Source organism: Amaranthus tricolor, chromosome 3, assembly GCF_026212465.1.
Source record: "Amaranthus tricolor cultivar Red isolate AtriRed21 chromosome 3, ASM2621246v1, whole genome shotgun sequence".
Taxonomy (NCBI): domain Eukaryota; kingdom Viridiplantae; phylum Streptophyta; class Magnoliopsida; order Caryophyllales; family Amaranthaceae; genus Amaranthus; species Amaranthus tricolor.
The window spans coordinates 20,497,708-20,520,295 of NC_080049.1; the positions used below are offsets into that span (position 1 = coordinate 20,497,708).

The 22,588-nt window shown below is 32.9% G+C and overlaps 3 protein-coding genes and 1 long non-coding RNA gene across 5 annotated transcripts; 3 read left to right on the top strand and 1 right to left on the bottom strand.

Moving 5' to 3' along the window:
* Nucleotides 1–661: 661 nt before the first annotated feature.
* On the top strand, nt 662–6,540 carry LOC130808868 (uncharacterized). The gene is made up of 3 exons (XR_009040744.1): nt 662–818; nt 2,021–2,087; nt 2,501–6,540. It is a non-coding gene; the product is annotated as an uncharacterized LOC130808868 (long non-coding RNA).
* A 26-nt stretch (nt 6,541–6,566) lies between these two features.
* LOC130808867 (uncharacterized) lies at nt 6,567–9,758 on the top strand. Its single transcript, XM_057674401.1, has 3 exons — nt 6,567–6,946; nt 8,150–8,216; nt 8,630–9,758. The coding sequence occupies exons 1-3, from the start codon at nt 6,666–6,668 to the stop codon at nt 8,714–8,716; spliced, it is 435 nt and encodes a 144-aa protein (XP_057530384.1). The 5' UTR covers nt 6,567–6,665; the 3' UTR covers nt 8,717–9,758.
* Nucleotides 9,759–11,133: 1,375 nt separating this feature from the next.
* On the bottom strand, nt 11,134–17,549 carry LOC130808837 (aspartyl protease family protein 1-like). Its single transcript, XM_057674350.1, has 10 exons — nt 16,954–17,549; nt 16,052–16,193; nt 15,695–15,930; nt 15,355–15,582; nt 15,134–15,266; nt 14,849–14,922; nt 14,670–14,769; nt 12,039–12,111; nt 11,882–11,953; nt 11,134–11,801 (listed from the first exon to the last, which is right to left on the bottom strand). Exons 1-10 carry the CDS (start codon nt 17,259–17,261, stop codon nt 11,626–11,628), a joined length of 1,542 nt encoding a protein of 513 aa, XP_057530333.1. The 5' UTR covers nt 17,262–17,549; the 3' UTR covers nt 11,134–11,625.
* A 1,697-nt stretch (nt 17,550–19,246) lies between these two features.
* On the top strand, nt 19,247–20,629 carry LOC130808145 (syntaxin-72-like). Of its 2 annotated transcripts, none has more exons than XM_057673607.1 (2): nt 19,247–19,806; nt 19,908–20,140. In XM_057673607.1, the coding sequence occupies exons 1-2, from the start codon at nt 19,675–19,677 to the stop codon at nt 20,079–20,081; spliced, it is 306 nt and encodes a 101-aa protein (XP_057529590.1). In that variant the 5' UTR covers nt 19,247–19,674; the 3' UTR covers nt 20,082–20,140. The 2 variants fall into 2 exon arrangements, with proteins under 2 accessions (XP_057529590.1, XP_057529589.1); XM_057673606.1 differs by having other exon boundaries at nt 19,294–19,806; nt 19,942–20,629.
* The last annotated feature ends 1,959 nt before the right edge of the window (nt 20,630–22,588 follow it).

Sequence of the window (22,588 nt, forward strand, 5' to 3'; positions counted from 1 at the left end):
GCCTCAACTGGTAATCGAGATTAAAAAACATAATTTGAGTTGTATCAGGAGCAAAGTTAGAGGGTGGATAATCCGAGCTGAGTTCTACTCATTACAGGTGTCCTAAATGTGTACTTGAGGTATCCTAAAACCATACTTGAGGTATCTTAAATGTCTATATGAGGTATACTAAATGTCTACTTGAGATATATTTGAAATAGACTACATTTAATAAAGCTTGATTATAAGTTTATTAAGCTGATTGGGGTTATTAAGTAAGTTAATTCGAGTAATAATATTATTATTTTGATAATATTGACTCAAGTATTTGATTTGTTAACATTTTCAAGAAAGAGATATATTTTATTTAATGTATAAAATTCGTATAAAGAGTACTTCGATAAAAGTGTATTTTGATTATATTTTATTAATTGATTACTATCTTATCTTTATAAAAATAAATTTAAATAAAGTATTGAAAAAATAAATTCTCAAATGTAATCCTTATTTATACTCCTAATTACTTATTTCATAAATCGTCTATTATACCCTTACAGCATGCCTTATATAAGACTGTCTTACGATTAGACGACTTTAATAGAATTTAATGGGTCAAAGCTAAAAATAAACCCATTCTTACCTCAATCTAACCGACATACCCTTACTCCCTCATACAAAACCCACGGCTCCCAGTCCCTCTCTTTCCCTAACTCCCTCTTCTATCTCCCTTCTTCCTCCATTCTTTCCCCTCACAAGAAAAAGCTCCCACCGTCATCACCAAGCCCAGCCATGAGTTCCACCACCAACAGCAACCATTTCTCCTCCTCCCTTTATTGTTGGTAACCACTTTCCCTCTTTTGTTGTTTTGTTTTCAAATTTAAATGTTAGAATTTTGTAAATTGATTTGGGGTTTTTAAATTAAATTTAAACATCAACTTGAATTTAATTAGAGTATATGAGTTTAATTAGTAATTGAGTTGTTTTTAGTGTTGATTAGAATTGGTTATTTGGGTTATTTGAGTTCTAGTATCAAATTGAGTAATTGGGATTCTGAAATTTCAGTTCATAAACTGAACTTTCTGTTTTGGCTATTTTGGGGATGGTTCTGATTGTTTTTGGGTTCTTATGTCTGCTTGAGATTTGTAGAACTTTGAGTCGCTGTCGTGTGGACACTTGAATCACCCCGAGATGAGTTCGTATGAGGAAGTTCTGTCCAAAATACTAGTAGACTGTCATAAAGATCGACAATGAGGTTCCGTTTTGTGCTGTCCGAATTTGTGTTGCTATTTTTGAAATAGTTAGAGTCGTTTTGGGGTTTTGGTGTCTTCATGAGATTTGTAGAGCTTCGAGTCGCGATCACGTGGGCTCTTGAATCGCTCCAAAATGAGTTTATATGAGAGAGATATGTTTAAAATAGTAAAATACTAGCAGGCTGTCTTAAAAATCCATAACGAACCTTCTGTTTTGGCTATTTTGGGATCATTTTAATTGTTTCTGGGTTTTAGTGTCTTAATAAGAATAGTAGAGCTCTGAGTAATGGTCGCGTAGCCACTTAAATCGTCTCATTTGGTTTTCGTATGAGTGAGTTATGCCTGTTTTAGTAAGAGGTGTCCTAAAACCATTACGGGATTCCTAACTTGGGATCAAGAGATATAGAAATTAATTGGATAATTAAATATTTTTGGATGAAGCATTTGATTCTGTTGAGACTTGTTGATTGTAGGAAGAACAATGACCTTTGTGTTTAATCAAATACATTCTAATACATTAAGGGTCTTGGTGTAACCTTAAATCCTTGTGAATCTTGATACGTAAGTATGAGATGGATGGACATTGAATTTACGAAATTGGTGGAACATGGTTGTTTATAAGAAAGTATTGGGTAATTGATATTCTTGAATCGACTATAAGATTTTAAAGGTTAGAATGCTAGTATAACTCTTGGTTAAGCTGCGGTCTTAGGAGGAGATGTAATAAGTTATATGTTAGTGTAGTAGTATCGAACGCTCTCTAGTGATGTTGTGATCTTGTTATGCTCCAGGAGACGATATCATCGAAGAACCCTTCTAGTTGATAGCTGGATTCGTTACCTTGAAGCGACATCGTCGGTGAGTAGTAACAGTCCCTTAAAAAGGGGTCTGGCCAGGCTACCATTTGTAAAATGTTTATTTAAAGTTTGTGAAATTTATATGAATGTGATAAATGTTTATGAATGATTATGCTGAGATTGATATGGTCAATGGATCGGGCTTGCGAGCTGGTCATTGACGGAGTTGAGGAACATGGTTCCCTACTCTCTGTTTTTGAAGCGAATTGTCATTGAGATATTGACTAGCTTCACCCGAGAACGACATAGCCTTAGAGCTATGGGGCACCTCTCAAACTAGACTCCCTGTGCGCACATAGATCTAGGGAACTGATGTTGCTTTTAAACCCATGATATGAATTACTGTGTTTTGTTGTTTTGGATTGTTACTTCTCACTTAGTTTAATCTGATTCCCTGTTGTTTCCATCTTTTAGTTTGATCACAGATCGGAACCGGTCGGGAACGATGGGTTAGCAGTGTTGAATAGCGTTCTAAGGATGTATATTGAGCTGAGCACGTAGGAATTTGTAGATTTGTATTAGGATTTTGGATAAATGTATATTTGTTTTGGCTGTGCTGGTTATATCGGACTTGTAGAGAATTGTATGATTATCTTGTGTATTAGTTAGATGTTGGTTTTGGGATTTAGCTGAGTTAGTCACGTTGAAGAGCTTGTGACCCCTTTGCTTGAGTTTTGGAAGTGTGATTTCAATTTCTTGGAAAACGAACCTAGTGTTGACCCTGTTTACCCAGTCAACGGTAAGTCGGGTTGTTACAGTTGGTATCAGAGCCAGCCCGCGACCGTGGCTAATCCTTAGGGTTAGTTTATCTAGCGGGCATACAATCTTGGAAGTAAGGAAAAAACGTGACTTGAGGATTTAGATGTTTAAGATAAGAGATAGGAACAGAAGTGAATATGATTGTGGTATTAACCTAGGTGTTTGAGTTAGTCTTGTTTTCTTAGAAATGTAGGATGTGAGGTGTGACGATTACGGGGTAAAACGGGAAGACGCTCTTAACGATTGATCGTGATGGCAAGAAGATTCAGTTCGTTGATGCAACGTTTGAATTTATTTTCTGATGATGCCAATGTCTTGTTGCTTATCATAGTTCTTTGTCAATTATTGTTTTAGTAGCTAGAATAGTATGTCCTAAGATTGCGAATCGTTTCATCTTGTTGCTAGCCCTTTTCTATCAGCTTTTGTTTGTCGATCCATGAGTATGATTATAGTTTAGTGCACGAAAGCAAGGTTATATAGTTGTGTAAACTCGATAGTCTTCGGTTGTAAGTGAGTTGAACATTGAGAATGTCTGTGACGTTGTAGGAGAGTTAGTGAAGACAAAGTACTTGAAGCCATCGTGATAGAAAAGTCTATGATAAGAGCATATGATAATTTTCAAAGCCTAGTGATTGAGTTGAATACGGTGCTCATATGTTGGTGTAAATGATGAATTTTTTTATGTTGTTAGACCATGTCATATATTATAGTTTGTTTGGATATTAGAGCTTATAGCTTTATTAGAGTTATTGGAAAATTGTGTGATTATCATTTAGAATGAACAAAGTTTCTTTTGCTGGTTGGAAGAGTAAATATGACATAAGGATGGGATGTCATTCGTTAACTTGAGGTTTTGTTAAGTATAATTGATTATATTAGTTGCAACCGCATATGTATGGATCTCAACGTAAGTTACTTTAGTGTTTATGTTCAAAACCCTGGGTTAAGAAAAAAGAAGTATGTTGGAATCTCATATAATGGATAAAAGTAGAACTAGTCCCAAGGCTTGGCGTTTTATTGTTCATCATTGAGGAATATGTTTACTACTTTAGGTAAGTTAGGATTAGAAGTGTCTTATGAAACTTTGGATGCAATGAAGTTTGGAATTTGACAACTATTATTTGTTTGCGGCAAATCATATTGAGAAACTAAATTGGAACTAAGTCAGCATGAAAGCGAGACCTTTGCTGAAGGAAAAATTTGCATATGTCTTAGAGAATTAATGGACTTAAGAGGTATTTGTAGTGCTTTGAGATGCTATATTGTGAGGTAGATAGGTAGGAGGGTTTTTCGTCTAAAAATCTAAGGTATATTCGTTATCTTGGGATTGTCTTACTAAATGTTTGTGTTGGAGTCAAAAATATGAAATAGGAATTTTGAATGTAGTTATATATCGAAGTGCAGGTAAATAACAAATTTATGACTTGAGGAGTAAGATGGTTATCATTCGATAAGGACAAATAGGTTTTGGGTTGCATGATGTTCTTATTAAAAGTTGTGTACATTAGTTGACTATGGTGGCATAGCAATTTTATGTATAGTGAGTAGTAGCTTATCGACTTGCATAACCAGCGTTTTTTTTAAGCGATTGCATGTCATGTGCCACGCATCTCAGCTGAGACAACACTTTAGAGACAATTCACACGTTCTGCAGCCGAACAGTTGACCTTGGATGACACCTTACAGTACGAGGAGACCCCCCGTTCAGATCCTAGATAGGAAGGCGCATGATACACGTTGAGGTAGTATAGTGCTTGTGAAGGTACTATGGTCTGATCACGTTACCGAAGAAGTCACGTGGGAGGCAGTAGATGCCATGAGACGCGATTATCCCTGGTTGTTTGCTTAGGCATTTCTATGTTAAACGCTTTTTAGCTATTGCATCTCCTTAGTCTTTGTGAGTTAAGTTCGAGGACGAATTTCATTCTAAGTTGGGGGACATAGCTTTACGATATGTATGTTAGCTAGAGATTGGAATATATACTGGAGACTTAGTTTAACTTCGAGGACGAAGTTTATTTCCAGTTGGGTAGAATGTAATATTCGGGAAAATTAATATTTTAAGACGAGTAAGTTTAAGAGAATTATCAGTGCGAGAATGATCCTAAATACACATGATAAAAAAATAAAAAAAAGTTGTTTTTAAAAGATCTCAAAATTTCAACTTGAAATACATATACTCGAGTCAAGTATTCTTGAAATTGTTTTCCAAAAGATATTATATATACTCGGATAACTGGCAAAAGGAGTTGAGGACCAAACTTATCGAGAATTGCAATGATGTTGTGCAAGAATAATTCGATGCAAAGAGTTTAAAAGAAACATTTTGGGAATATTGAAAGTTATGCGTTAATTGTGTGTTAAGATTGAAAATCTATAAAGGAATAAAGAATGTAGAAAAAGTATTTGTGACATGTTCAATTATGGGATGAGAAATTTTAATTAAAAGAAGTTTCGAAAGGAAACAAAGGTTAATACAATTAATAGTAACTTAAAGTTATGTTGTAGTAAGTTTGATTGAATGGCCTATACGTGTTGAGGATAATGTAAAAATATAATTGAGAAAGCTTTCAACGGTTTTTAATGAATGAATGATAACTTTGGGACTCTATAAAGGTTTTATTGATGGTAAAATGTGAATTAAGAAAAAAGGGATCAATTGGAAGTTTAAAGAATACTTAAATTGTGAGAGGTTTGACTTTGTAAGTGAGGAAATGTTTGGTTATTAAAGGGTAAAAAAAAAAATTGGGATTGTATGAAACTATTAATGGTAAAACATGAGTATAATAGAATAATGGTTTAGAAAAAAAAAATACGAATTTGAATGTCTAAAGGTTATTGAAGTTATTTCGGATGAATTGGTTATGGAATTTGAAGTTTTAAGCGTTAAATGAAGATTAGGGTTATAAATGTTATAATTCGAAGTAAGTTGACAATGATCGAGTTTGAGTTATTAAAATTTGATAGATTAATGATTGTGGATATCTTTAATGAATATGAGATTCAATAAATGACTTAAGGTATTCATCTCAAAGTATCTCGGGAGTTATAAGAGTTTTAATGAAAAATTTAATTGTAATTGGGAAACAACAAGTAAGTTGATGATTTAATATCTCAAACTAAGGATATAAAAAAAAGGTTGAAGTGACCAAATATGTAATTAAAGGTATAAAAGATTTTGAAGTAAGGTGGTTGATTTAAAGTACATGTAAACATTCACGTAAAGTAAATCGAGGTTGAAGTTTCAAATTTAAAGGTTTGAAGTAATTTAATTGAGGTTAGTTGTGTTACCAATATGTAATTCATCTTATATGATTGAAAATTTATAGATATAGTATGTCTTGAATCAAAGTTGGGGAGTAACTAAATTTTATTTGGTTCTCATTTCACGAAATTTGAGTTACATGTTATGACTAAGGATGATCAGAAGTGTATGTATAATTTCGGGGACGAAATGATCTTAAGTTGGCGAGAATGAAATAGACTACATTTAATAAAGCTTGATTATAAGTTTATTAAGCTGATTGGGGTTATTAAGTAAGTTAATTCGAGTAATAATATTATTATTTTTATAATATTGACTCAAGTATTTGATTTGTTAACAATTTCAAGAAAGAGGTATATTTTATTTAATGTATAAAATTCGTATAAAGAGTACTTCGATAAAAGTGTATTTTGATTATATTTTATTAATTGATTACTATCTTATCTTTATAAAAATAAATTTAAATAAAGTATTGAAAAAATAAATTCTCAAATGTAATCCTTATTTATACTACCAATTACTTATTTCATAAATCGTCTATTATACCCTTACAGCATGTCTTATATAAAACTGTCTTACGATAAGACGACTTTAATAGAATTTAATGGGTCAAAGCTAAAAATAAACCCATTCTTACCTCAATCTAACCGACATACCCTTACTCCCTCATACAAAACCCACGGCTCCCAGTCCCTCTCTTTCCCTAACTCCCTCTTCTATCTCCCTTCTTCCTCCATTCTTTCCCCTCACAAGAAAAATCTCCTACCATCATCACCAAGCCCAGCCATGAGTTCCACCACCAACAGCAACCATTTCTCCTCCTCCCTTTATTGTTGGTAACCACTTTTCCCTCTTTTGTTGTTTTGTTTTCAAATTTAAATGTTAGAATTTTGTAAATAGATTTGGGGTTTTTAAATTAAATTTAAACATCAACTTGAATTTAATTAGAGTATATGAGTTTAATTAGTAATTGAGTTGTTTTTAGTGTTGATTAAAATTGGTTATTTGGGTTATTTGAGTTCTAGTATCAAATTGAGTAATTGGGATTCTGAAATTTCAGTTCATAAACTGAACTTTCTGCTTTGGTTATTTTAGGGATGGTTCTGATTGTTTTTGGGTTCTTATGTCTGCTTGAGATTTGTAGAACTTTGAGTCGCTGTCGTGTGGACACTTGAATCACCCCGAGATGAGTTCGTATGAGGAAGTTATGTCCAAAATACTAGTAGACTGTCATAAAGATCGACAATGAGGTTCCGTTTTGTGCTGTCCGAATTTGTGTTGCTGTTTTTGAAATAGTTAGAGTCGTTTTGGGGTTTTGGTGTCTTCATGAGATTTGTAGAGCTTCGAGTCACGATCACGTGGGCACTTGAATCGCTCCAAAATGAGTTTATATGAGAGAGATATGTTCAAAATAGTGAAATACTAGCAGGCTGTCTTAAAAATCCATAACGAACCTTCTGTTTTGGCTATTTTGGGATCGTTTAAATTGTTTCTGGGTTTTAGTGTCTGAATAAGAATAGTAGAGCTCTGAGTAATGGTCGCGTAGCCACTTAAATTGTCTCATTTGGTTTCCGTATGAGTGAGTTATGCCTGTTTCAGTAAGAGGTGTCCTAAAACCATTACGGGATTCCTAACTTGGGATCAAGAGATATAGAAATTAATTGGATAATTAAATATTTTTGGATGAAGCATTTGATTCTGTTGAGACTTGTTGATTGTAGGAAGAACAATGACCTTTGTGTTTAATCCAATACATTCTAATACATTAAGGGTCTTGGTGTAACCTTAAATCCTTGTGAATCTTGATATGTAAGTATGAGATGGATGGACATTGAATTTACAAAATTGGTGGAACATGGTTGTTTATAAGAAAGTATTGGGTAATTGATATTCTTGAATCGACTGTAAGATTTTAAAGGTTAGAATGTTAGTATAACTCTTGGTTAAGCTGCGGTCTTAGGAGGAGATGTAATAAGTTATATGTTAGTGTAGTAGTATCGAACGCTCTCTGGTGATGTTGTGATCTTGTTATGCTCCAGGAGACGATATCATCGAAGAACCCTTCTAGTTGATAGCTGGATTCGTTACCTTGAAGCGACATCGTCGGTGAGTAGTAACAGTCCCTTAAAAAGGGGTCTGGCCAGGCTACCATTTGTAAAATGTTTATTTAAAGTTTGTGAAATTTATATGAATGTGATAAATGTTTATGAATGATTATGCTGAGATTGATATGGTCAATGGATTGGGCTTGCGAGCTGGTCATTGACGGAGTTGAGGAACATGGTTCCCTACTCCCTGTTTTTGAAGCGAATTGTCATTGAGATATTGACTAGCTTCACCCGAGAACGACATAGCCTTAGAGCTATGGGGAACCTCTCAAACTAGACTCCATGTGCGCACATAGATCTAAGGAACTGATGTTGCTTTTAAACCCATGATATGAATTACTGTGTTTTGTTGTTTTGGATTGTTACTTCTCACTTAGTTTAATCTGATTCCCTGTTGTTTCCATCTTTTAGTTTGATCACAGATCGGAACCGGTCGGGAACGATGGGTTAGCAGTGTTGAATAGCATTCTAAGGATATATATTGAGCTGAGCACATAGGAATTTGTAGATTTGTATTAGGATTTTGGATAAATGTATATTTGTTTTGGCTGTGCTGGTTATATCGGACTTGTAGAGAATTGTATGATTATCTTGTGTATTAGTTAGATGTTGGTTTTGGGATTTAGCTGAGTTAGTCACGTTGAAGAGCTTGTGACCCCTTTGCTTGAGTTTTGGAAGTGTGATTTCAGTTTCTTGGAAAACGAACCTAGTGATGACCCTGTTTACCCAATCAACGGTAAGTCGGGTTGTTACAATATTAAACCCCTACTTGAAGTATCCTAAATGCATACTTTAGGTACACAAAATGCCTACTTAACATATTGTGAACCCCTACTTGACGTATCCTAATTCCTAAATGCCTACTTGAGGTATCCTAAAATCCTATCGAGTAAGCGTGCAATTAGACAGATAAGTCACTATTTTTTTTCAATTAATTTTTAATGCGCTAGACCTCTTGAGAGACGTTTCTCATGAGACATACTGTTACTATTTTAGAAAAAAGTTTAAAAATCAAAGGTTAGCCAATTAAATTATGACAAATGACAACTTAATTTTATTATTTTTTTTTAAATAATTTACTAGTCCTTAAAAAGAAAATGTAAAGCAGAAATGAAATCTTTAGAAGGTGACTACAAAGTCGGACCTGCAAAACTTGATTATGTAAAGGTCATTACCATCTAATATCACTGTCTCTTATTATAACTACTTCTGTATACAAACGATCGAATTTATTATAAGAATGAAAATATTAAATACTTGATGAATTAAAGGTGTATATATCAATCCAATCTTCTGAAAACGGTCACTACAACTAGGGATGGGCAAGGTTTAGGCGTGTAGCGGAGTGGGCTTGCCCCTAAAACCTACCTGCGGGCCTAAAACAACCGGGCGAACGAGTTTACCCACGAGTATTAGTTTTGTGTCGCTACCCGCCGTTTAACTTAGCGGGCGGGTAGTACCCGTCTAAATATTAAAAACTTTCTAAAATTATTGTCCAAGTCTGCTCGTTTTTCGAGTCGGGTGGGTCGAGCGTGGCAAGTATTTCGCCCATGAACAACTCTAATCTTAAGGTTTGGGTTCGGGTCCGGGTCCACACTTTTGAGATCCAAATCCGACCTATAGATCCTTTTGCATCTATTTTTTAAATATATTTTAGTTATAATGTGTATGTAATTGTTCGATTTGGAACTTTGTTATATTTTGAAACATTACATAATTTGAAACTTTGTCGGTTTATGTAAATTGAAATGTGGTAGTTGTATCTATAATTTAAAAATCGAAAAACTCATTAAATATTTCGTTTTAAAAACTTAAAGTTGGAAAGTTTCATATATTTGGTCGCTCAATTACTATAAAGTATTAGAAGATTCTTGTTAATTGAAAATGTTTAAATAGTTTCATACGAAAAAACAAAAATTGTGGAATATATTTTTTAAAGTTTTTCTCTAGAAAAAAACAAAATATCTTTTTGGACCCAGATCCAGACCATAAACCAGCCATAACTTAAGGGTCTGGGTTTGGATCCAACAAAAAATAGTGTCTAAATATGGGTCTCGTTAGACCCATCCCAGATTCGATCTTTATCCCTACCTGCAACTACAAAAAAAGACTAATTTGGAAGCTAATTTTCCGAAAAGCTTCTCCGATTCTTAAATTATACTAATTATAAGAAGATTAGGCAGAAAGTATTTTGTAGAAAAGAATTGTGTAACTCTCTTATGTCGATAACAGGAGTGTTTCTACTAAGAAACTAGATTTGAATTTGTTTGGAAGGGAAAAGTTTTACTGTAAGTATTCTGCTACTAGTATCAGGGACTGGCTTTTATGTTTTGCTGATATCTTGCAAGACAATCTCCCGATGTTACTTGTTGGGGGGCTGCTTCTCGAAAGCCCATTTGATACTTAAGTCAGTGATCGGTGAATGAGGCGAGTAATAAATATGAATGATTTGAATTGGATTAGGCAAAAAGTATTTTGTAGAAAAGATTTGCGTAACTCTCTTATGTCAATCAGAGGAGTGTTCCTGCTAAGAAACTAGAGTTGAATTTGTTTGGAAGGGAAAAGTTTTACTGTTGGTATTCTGCTATTATCATCAGGGACTGGCCTTTATGTTCGGTGGATATCCTACAAGACGACCACCCGAAGTTACTTGTCGGGGGCTGCTTCTCGAAAAGTCCATTTGATACGTAAGTCAGTGATCGGTGAATGAGGCGAGTAATAAATATGAATGATTTGAATTGGATTAGAAGAGCTTATCCCTATTCACAAATTCTCGTGAAAGACAGACTCTTTGAGATACCATCTCTAATTGCGCCTGTCCATTATATTTAAAAAAAGAAAAACATAGTGTTAAGTACTGCATGCTTACTCGGTGGGGTTTTAAGATACTTATGGACATTTATGATACGTCAAATAGGGGTTCACAGTATACCTTAAGTAGGCATTTAGGTATCTCGAGTAAAGGTTTAAGATACCTCAAGTAGACATTTTAGTATACCTCAATGTCCTGGATAATTTGTATTGTATTATCTTCATCATTTACTGTGAAAATGAGCAGGTAGCGACAAAAAAATATTTGAGCCCGCGGGTAGATGTTTAAGGCATTACCCGGTCCGCTACCCCCAAGTCCACCCATGAACAATTTTACTTTTAACCAAGGGTAGATTATCATTTCATAATAAAAGACATAGTATGCAATCAAAAATCTTTCTCTCTGGAAACAATATGAAAAAGACATTAGAGTATCAAAATTTACCATCTATAATCTATGTACTCCTGTATACAAACATATATTGTACTTCTATATTTACAAGAAAATTATTGAGGATTAATTACAAGAATCATAAATGAATTACAAGAATAAACTCTCTAGTATGTATGTAAGTGTATATTGGTGTGCATATACTTCAGGGATTCATCAGTTGAATAGACAGCAACTGAACCAAAAGAATGCAGATGAACAAGTAGCTGTGTCTGTGTCCGTTTCCTAATGCTGAAGCAACGCTTGAGCTGGGCGAAGGTGTAATTAATCCGGGTGGTCTAAACATGGATGGCCTTGGACTTAAGGGCACAACTTCACCACCTGTTGCATCACAAAATTATGAGAATACTCCATCGAGTTCAAAAATCAGAAACAAGAAAGCTCAAAAATGAGCTACTTACAATCGTGTGCCTTCCATCCAAGTACCATCCGCTCATGATCAAAAACTATGCGATATCCACTCATGAAATTTTCTGGGGACATAAGAACCAAATCTAAGTATGGTACTAATTCAGTTTGTTCCCATAGTAAGTACTAAACAAAACATCAACCACTCACCTCCAATTATGTTTATATTATGTTCATCAATGTCGGATTTGGCAACACCCAAACAGTATGCAGTTCGACCACTCTTGTATATTCAAAACGAAACATTACAAAATGTTATGATGTGATCAAGCAACAAGAAACAATATTCATTATCATTTGGCTTCTACCTAGATGCAGTATGGTTGTCTATACTCTTAGAGCATATAACATATCCTAGGCCTCAATTAAGTTAAGCTTTTGGTTGAGTTAGTTCCTTGACATGGCTACGGAGCCGATGATTTGATCAAAAATTTAAATTGGTAGGTCCGAAAAAAGTGGCATTCCTACCCTAATTGATTACTCCCACATGCGAACTTGATGTGGATTCGCATGTGAAGGGGTGTTGGGATAGTTTATCCCATATCGACAAATTAAAGATGGTGTGCACACTTTATAAACTATAAGAAACCTTCCCATTGTCATACGATTTTGGAATGATATATATCTCCTTGGCTTATAAAGTGTGTAAGAAAGTAAAATATTATATTTCATACTATTGTGATTTAGTTTCCTTAAGTTTAATATTTCGTGATATTTTGTTTCCTTAAGTTAGTCCTTATTACTTGGTACTACCTCTATTTATACATGGTATCAACACTGTAAAGTTGATTCGGGACGGAACAACCCTATTGGTATTTTATCATAAATCATAATCGACGATAAAAACAAATCAAAACAAAAATCAATAAAAACAAACAAACAAACCAATCAAAATCAAAACCAAAACAATCTAAAGAAATGATTTCAATGGCACAAGTAGAACAAATGTTCTTCCTCTTCCAAAAAATTAACCAAAAAATCAATGCAAGGCCAACAATATCAGAAAAACTGAACGACCAAAATTACACCAAGTGGTATAAAGAAATGAAGATCGAAATTGGTGATCGGGGAAGGCTCAATCATATCATTATCGTCCCACCGACCACCACAACTGAACAATAGGAGCTAAATGATAGTATGGTGATGTCATGAATCGTCGAAAATATTGACAGAGACCTTATAGAATGTTTTCTTGACTAACTACCACCGCTCACAAACTATGGACAAGAATTCAATTCAGTCTCAGACTAATTTCGTTACCTCCCGTAAATGACCATTTTCAGCGAGAGGTCGCACGAGGGGGGGGGGGGGGGGGGGGGGGGGGGGTGGATTAGAAGGAGTCATCGGTGAAAGGGGCAGCAAAGAAAATGATGAAAAACGATCTCCAAAAACAAAAATAACAACCAACGAAAATTAAAAATTGTAAAGGTTCATCATTTTGAAGCAACAAAAGAACACCAAAACGTGGAGGTCGGCACCAACGTTCAGATAATCCAAAACAACGGCAAGGATCGCCCAATAGTTCCGACCAGTTACGACCCACCAGCACTCGGCGGAGAAAAATTGGCCGATGTTAATGTTACCGGGGCTACCAGTGCCGCCGGTGAGTGTGAAGACCAATCGAGTGTTGATGGTGAAGAGAGAGAAAGTGGGGAAGGGGGAAGCACACAAATTGAAGAGAGTGCAAAAATGGAGAAATCAGTAGCAAGGGAAGAAGAATCAAAGACAATTGTCCTTTTTCTTTATATATATGGTGGTCCTCCTACTTAAAAACAAAGATAAAAACCCTCTTAAGACTTCCCATGCCCAATTCTCTTGTCCTACCCATACACCCTTATTAACCCAACCCTCCTTAAACCAAAAATCCAAATTGACCCAACAAAAAAATCTCAATATTTTGACTCAAATAACAAAATTTACCTAAATAATTTATTTCTTGGCTTTTTATCTAAAATCAAAAAATTGAACTTTAATCATGAAAAATTTACAAGACAAATCATCATGCCTTTCTCAGTAAAATCAAAAGATCAACTAACGGATTTTTTGTTCAAGGCAATTGGCTTCAAAGCGTTGAAGAACATTTTTGGCAAGTTCGGTCTCGTTGATCAAAACCAAACTTGAGGGGGAGTGTAGGAAAGTAGAATATTAGTAGAATATTATATTCTATATTATTGTGATTTAGTTTCCTTAAGTTTAATATTTCGTGATATTTTGTTTCCTTAAGTTAATCCTTTTTACTTGTATAAATAGAATTAGTAACAAATCAGTCTAATTTTCGCATTATGATTTTCTACAGTGTGTGAACGTCATGTTTCCCCGTTAATATATTTGTATTCTCAATAAGTCTAATTTAATTTAACATATACGACCTTACTTTTGTAGTAACAAAAAAGGTTGTTTTCGATTAACTCTTGATTACAGTCGTCATTTTCAACTTTACATAATAAATAAGAAGGTCAAAAGATGTAATGACCCATTTTCATCTAGTCTATTCTAATCCAAAATTCACGGGCTCCATCAATAATCGACATTTATGATGTAAAGAGTAGAGGTGTTCAAAACAGACCCGATGATCCGATATTTACCAGACCTTGTAACTAAATCCGACTTGACCCCACTTCTAAAATGAATTTATAATATGTAAAAATCAATGTAGACACAAGACTTAATTTTAAATCAACCCGAAATACGTGATCCGAAATCGACCCAATGACCCGAATGAACGCCTCTAGTAAAGAGGCATGCTAAATAGTATGTATCCTATCTGTGTTATAAATATACCTGGAAAAGCAATACGAACACTGGATCAATGATAGTGAATGTATCTCCACCACTCAATGTAAGATTAATGCTGGGAATGATCAACTCATCAATGCTTACACTGCAACCATTAAGAAAATCTTCAATGTATGAAATTGTATGAATTCTCAATGTCTTATATTCAAATGAATAGTACCTACTTTGATTCATAACAGAATTCAAAAGGAATATCTGGGCCTAAATCCACCTTTTGATCCTTTACTTGAGAATTGAACTGCAAAACAGATGCAAATATAAAACTTCCCTTGAAATTATATACTAAAGGGAATTTTTACAAGGTAGCCCTGAACTTTAAGTGTAATTTGAATCTTGACTTATCGGGAAGTTTTGAAAATCGACCTAATTTATCGTTTTTGGAAAACCCCGAAAGTTCAGGTCTAACCTTGTTTAGTTTCAGAAAATCAGAAAATACTCAAACAGCTTGCCTTTTGAGAGAGAATACTATAACTTGGATCAGTCAAGTGAGTGATCGAGGTGCCAGAGTCAAAAATCGTGGTGAAGTTTGTCGCAGAAACGTTGGTTCCCATACTAATGTGAGTTATGCTGATATTGTATAAACTGAGAACATATGAAAACATGATATAATTTGAGCAAAAGTTCCAATCTTTTAGAAAGCATATAGCGACCAAAAAGTAGGATGACTTACTTCAACCGATCATTGGGATTGAGTGGTGTTTCACCTTGTTCATTGCTGTCTCTATCCCCGAAAAGGATTGTGCCTACACCGTTTCCAGTAAAACACATTGAATACGAATTTGAAGTAAGCCCTTGACTCGCTAAAATGTTAGGGAGTGATATGGGATCCATAGAGAGTCCGAGAAGGCCATTTGGTGCTGCGGTTCTTAAGAAAGAACCAGTCTGAACAACCCCACAACTGCGCGCACACATTTTGATCATGATCAGCTTATCCAAGTCAAGTGGCTCTTGCGTAGGCGAGTACAAATAAGTTGCTATGCATTGTGAATACAGATCAATTGAAGATTTACCCGAAAGGAATCCTAACGTTGAAGAGTGCAGACGAATTGGAGTTGGTTGTGAGATGCAATACATCCTCGACTAAGTAGCCAGAAGAAGACGTGTTAGCTGAGAGATAAGAAACTCCGTAGGGGCAGTGGATTTGTGTCGGTGCACAGTTTATGCTGTTTTCACAGTAAGGGCTTGTGCACGACAGTTGTGCTCCTGTGGATGAACTACGTGGACTGTATATGTTCAGGTTCATTGCCTAAACACCAAAGCCGGAAAAAGCATGATAATTGTTATGGTACACCACTCGAAATAGGATACAAAAGCAATGCATATACAAGTTAAAGCAGAAGGGGATATAAGCATATAGCAGGCGTTACCGGTGTATCAGGACGGAGCTGTAGCCTTGTTAAGCAATTAGGGGCACAGTCACATGGTAACCAGAAAAGGTGACTGCCTGTATCGAGAGCCACGAGATACCATGATTCCGGTGTCCCTACAGACACATTTGCGTAATATAAACTGAAATAAAACCAAACATAAAAGTGATGAAATGCAGAAAGAAAGAACAGAAGGAAAAGCAATTCAAAAACATCAAATATAAATTTAAGTTCCAGCCTATTGCTAATTTAGTATCATGCAATCCATTAAACTTATTTTCCCTTTTCAAACCTGTGAAACCGATATTCTTCCCAGAAGAACATTCAAAACTTAGCATGATCACAGGCTAAAAACATTCGGTCATCCCTATACCATTAAGTTGGAAGATCAAATGCAAGCAACCTTACCTTATAAAAACAAAGAAGTTGTTTCCGTTAATCCTTAATAACAAATATCATTTACAGCTTAACAAAATAAAAAGTGCACATGACCAAATCTTTCTAACATATAGAAAAGTAAACATATACTAAAAGTGTAGAAAGTGGAAGACATTTATCAGAGCATGCTAAAACAAAATAACAATGAAATTCATTATCCCAATGCTATCAAGTGGCTCCCACCTACAGTTGGGTTTAGGAAATCAGATATACACAACCCTACTCTTGTTGGAGTTACCAAAGAGGTTATTTTCGATTGACCCGTGGCAGAAAACTATTAATCATTGTCCCAGCAAAATGAGGGACACAACATGCTAAAACTCTCAGCCCTCAAGACATGTAATCAAATACAACAGTTCCAGATTCACAGAACACTTTCTAAATTTAGCATATACTTCTATGATAGACCTTTTGTTACAGAACACAGAACATGCTATATATAGACAGAGAGACAAAGAGCATACAATCCAAGAGTATCTATACGGAAAGTGGTATTCCCAGAGGCAAAAGTGAGAGTAGAGTTATGACTTGTTTCCCCTGCTAATCTACGGCCATGGAAGACTCGATCACGATGAAACATTGCAGCATAGTAATTAGGTGTTCCTTTCTCTGGAAAGTACTGATCATCACCATTGAACATTGCCTTAACAGGATCAGAAAATCTATGGTGGATTTTAAACCCAAATGATTCAGATCCATTACAGCTTTGACTTATCCAACATAACAACAAAACCACCCCAATACATCCATAACTTAATTTATTGCACCACATCTTACTCTTAATGCCCAAATTAATTATTTTGGAAGTCTAAAAATCATGGTTTAATTTATCCTAGTTAGCTTGTAAATGTGGTAATCAGAATTGTGTGAATTCAGAAGGAAATTTCAGGATTGTGCCCACCTTCCCCTTATTTTTTTTAATGGTAAGATGAAATTTAGACTAACAAGTTGATGATTAAGCTATTTGAAAATGATGGGGATGAAGTACATTATGATAAAGACATACATGTAAGCATGTTATAGAATAATACAAAGTCAAAATCTGGAAAATTTTTAAGTGTTGATATTCTTAGTTGGCAAGAGGAGGCTACCACAAGGTTTCATTACCTCAATTTCATTGTAAAAAACACAAAGATTACTTCCGATTGAACTTTGATAATAAATGTCATCTGCCACTTGATAGGAAAGATACACATGATTTACTGAGTCAATTTGTTATAGCTCGTCCTAGAGGGGAGTTTTTTTAGCATCTAATTCTCTCTTCATAAATATTTTATCAAAATTAGAAAATTTTAAACTAATTATTCCTTTCACATTGAAATTGACCTTGGACTAGAGTATTCGATTTAATTGCATGCATTCAACCTTTCGTAAAATGTAAGTTTCAATCACAAGTTTGAAACATATTCCAAAATTCACTATACCAAATTTGGTTATTTCAATATAAATGTCTTTAAATTTGTTAGACCCTTATACAAACAAAATGATGTGCATGCATTACAAAAGAGGTATCGGAGAGTTAAAACAACTGATTATGTATTTTTTATTTTACTACATTACGCAAATCAAAATGAACATGTTTTAATGTAAGGTCACAAATTCAAATGAATGGAAAAGTAGATTTAGTGAACTGTACAAATATATATATGACTTTAAAACCTTTTTTATGGGAAGAGAATCGAATGAGAGAGAAAATGTAAGAGGAATAAATAAATATAATATGTAAGATATTTACAAATGACAACGAAACTCCAACAATGGACACAAAGACTTTGTATCATTTATCACAAAAGAAATTTTCAATGGTTGGTACATAAAATCATTGCCTGAATTAATGTCACAATGTTGTTTTATACGCTTTAAAGCATAAAGGATTCAATTATTAATTAGAACATAAGTATTCCAAGAATACAGACAAGGTTTTTGAGGAACATTTTTTTTTTTTTTTTTTTTATAAAAACAAGGCTAATATTCTTCTAAATTTTCAAATGTGGCCAGAATTTCAAATTAACTTAGCTTAGAGCTTCTTTCATCCTTTTAAAAAGATAAATTCTCATCTCCATAGAAAATTTCTAACCTGCATCTAATAAACAAAATAAAATGTAAATACCAAAATTTTCTAACGTACTTCCTCCGTTCCGTTTTAGTCGCTACATTTGCATGGGCACGGGGATTAAGAAAAGTGATTGACCTACACTGTAACTGATTGTTTACATTATAGAGTATAGTATTTTATTATTGTTAATTGAAAAAAAAAAGGAAAAATAGGTTGTTAGGTTACTAAGTGCATAGGTTTAGTTTACATAAAGGTACATTTTTTAAAATTTCTTCTTTAAATTTAACAACTGTAATACTTCTTCCGTTTCATAATACCCGTTATATTTTCTATTTTTGGCAATTTCATATTACTTACTATATTTCCTTTTTAGTAATAAAACAATCATTTAAAGTTCTATTCACCCTATTTTTATCCTACTCTATACTTATACTCTATAATAAAATACTATACTATACTTTATAAGGTAACCTAACAACCTATTTTTCCTTTTTCTTTTTCAATTAATAATAATAAAATATTATACTTTATAAAGTAAACAATCAGCTACAACGTAGGTAAATCGCTTTCTTATACCCATGCAAATAATAGCGACTAAAACAAAAAGGAGGAACTGAAATCTTTAGAAAATATGTCAATTCTATCCTTAATCCTTAAACTATTAAAAGCGTGTAAGAGTAGAAAACCTAAATGAACAGTGAAATCACTGTTTGCTACTTTGCTTTTTTGCTTTCCCTGCCTCATTTCACTTTTTTTTACTTCTGCCTCAGTTCACTCTTCTTGCCTCAATTTACTCTTTTTGCCTCAATTCGCTCCTATTGATTTTGCAGGTAAGTCAAGTTCAACATGAGTTGCTATGTTAGGGTTTCAATTGCTGGTTGTTGATTTTGTATCTGTTTGTTTGCGTCGGATGGTGCTCATTTTCAGAATACGATGATTGTGATGATCTTCTCACTACAACTGATGCGACCTACGATGTTGAAAAGCAAAGAGATTCCAATATCTCTGGTGACGACGCCTTTGCTCGGCTTTACTCTTTGTTGAATCCGAAATTAAAACCGCTCATTAGCTTTTTAACTTGTTCTCTTTTTTCCGTGGATAAGAGTAGAAAACTATTCATTTTTCCTAAATGAACAGTGAAATTACTATTTGTTTTTTTGCTTTCCCTGCCTCAGTTCACTCTGTTTTGCTTCTGCCTTATTTCACTCTTCTTACCTTAATTCAATCTTCTTGCCTCGATTCGCTCCCACTGATTTTGCAGGTAAGTCAAGTTCTACATGAGTTGCTATGTTTGTTAGGGTTTCAATTACTGGTTGTTGATTTTGTATCTGTTTGTTTGCGCCGAACGGTACTCATTTTCAGAATATAGTGACTGTAATTGATCTTCTCACTACAGCTGATGCGACCTACGACGTTGAAAAGCAAAGAGATTCCAATATCTCCGGTGACGACGCCTTTGCTCGTCTTTACTCTTTTGTTGAATCCGACATTAAAGCCGCTCATCAGCTTTCTAACTTGTTCTCTTTTTTTCCCTAAATTGCAGAGATTTGTACTTATTTTTCTTAATTTTAATGATTCAAAGTCATCAAATCTCACCCCTCCCCTCCCTCGGTCTACCGTGTAATTCAAAAAAAATAATTCAATGTTGTCATTATATTTTTTGTACATTTCTTGAAGTTCTACTCACTAAGTCTAATCGTTTTTGAGCTAGCTTAAGACCAAGTGCAGAGTGAGTTACTTGGAAAAATGTGGGTTATGAGGTTTTATTCGTTTTGTTCTTTCAAAGGAGATTCAAGTTGATGTATGCAATTTGATTAAGATTTTTCTTTCAAAATTGGTTTGATTGGAAAGAACGAGCAGGAGAGAGAATTAGGGATTAATTACTGGATTCAAGCTTCTATTTTAGGGAAATTTGTAAAGAAACAACTTTTAAAACCCTTTTTTTAAAAGAAATATCTTTTATAATTTTTTTTTTTGTAAAAAACACCTTTTAAGAGTCATTTTTAAAAAAAAAACACCTTAAATCAGTTTCCGTTGACTTTTGTCAACTTTTCGGCGTTGACTATGTCATTTGTCAACTTTCCGGCGTTAGACTTTTGTTTTTATTTTTATTTTTATTTTTATTTTTATTATTAATATTATTTTTATTATTATTTTAAAAAATAAAAAATAAATAAATAATAATAATAATAATAATAATGAAAATAAAAATAAAAACAAAAATAAAAAAAATAATAATTTTTTTTAAAATTTTTAAAATTTTTTTTTTATTATTTTTTTATTATTATTATTTTTTTATTTTTATTTTTATTTTATTTTTAATTTTTATTATTATTATTATTTTTTTTAATTTTTATTTTATTATTATTATTATTATTATTATTATTATTATTATTATTTATTATTATTATTATTATTATTATTATTATTATTATTGTTATTTTATATTTTTTATACTTTTTATTATTATTTTTATTAATTTTTTTAAAATTTTTTTAAAATTTTTTTTTATTTTTGTTTTTATTTTTATTTTTTTTATTATTAATATTAATTTTTTAAAATTTTAATTTTTATTATTATTTAAAAAAAATTTTAAAAAAATTAATAATAATAATAATAATAATAATAATAATAATAATAATAATAATAATAATAATAAAATAAAAAAAATAATAATAATAAAAATTAAAAATAAAATAAAAATAAAAACAAAAGGAAAATAAAAAAATAATAATAAAAAAAATTAATGAAAAAAAAATTTAAAAAAATTTTTTTTTAAAAATTATTATTATTATTATTTTTATTATTATTATTATTATTATTATTATTATTATTATTTATTTTTTTTTATTCTTTATAAATAATAATAAAAATAAAAATTTTAAAAAAATAATATTAATAATAAAAATAAAAATAAAAATAAAAATAAGAATAAAAACAAAAGTCAACGCCGGAAAGTTGACAAATGGCATAGTCAACGACGGAAAGTTGACAAAAGTCACCGAAAACTGATTTAAGGAGTTTTTTTTTAAAAAAAGTCTCTGAAAAGATGTTTTTTTACAAAAAAAAATTATAAAAGGTGTTTCTTTACAAAAAAGGGGTTTTAAAAGGTACTTCTTTGCAAATTTTCCTCTATTTTATAATCTAAATTTATGCTTCAAGTGCTTAGAATAAAAAGCAAAATCTAACATAATTAAATAAGAGCCGTATCCTAAATAGTACTCCACTAGAACTAGAAAAAGACTCGTAATACTATAGTTTTAAAATAGTGCATGATCCAGCTAACATAAAGACTAGATGCATGAACCAATCAATAATGTATGACTATGGGTAATACCTTAAATATACTAGTCCACAGATTAAGATGAGATAAATGATGTTTGAAAGCTGATGATGACTCAGTTATAGGAGAACTCTATAACTTTTCATGGGCAGATTTGGGTGGATAGCGGATCGAATAATCCCTTAAAAATCTACTCGTGGGCTGGAATTTCAAAAGTCCGCCTACATTTACGGACCTATTATTTTATCGCTATCGACCCATTTTCTTAGCAGACGGAACCCCCGAGTAAGCGGATATTTCTTATATAAAACATAAAATACAATGCAAACTATAAATTTAAGTCTTACTAACAATTAAAATAATGCAATACATTATCCAAAATACTCCAAATATATAAAAAGTCTTAATATACTCAAATTACATGAATATAATCCTTATGTTAGATGATCCAACTAAAGCAATACGATCATCGATTATCATTATCTTACTACGGAGTAATGTAGACAGTAGAACTACTTTGTTCTACAACTTGAGGTTCAATGGAGGATATTGGAGGAACTTGTTCAAATCCCCGAGGACTAATGGGAAGCATGCTCGAACCGATTGCTTCATTACCTAGAATTTGAATGTATAGTCAATAACATTGCATAAGCACTACATAAGATTTTCACCAATCAAAAGAGGGAAACTAGAGAATAACACTCTTCCTTAGAGATTTGTCACATATCCCAAACATGTGCAAATGGTATTATCAACGCGA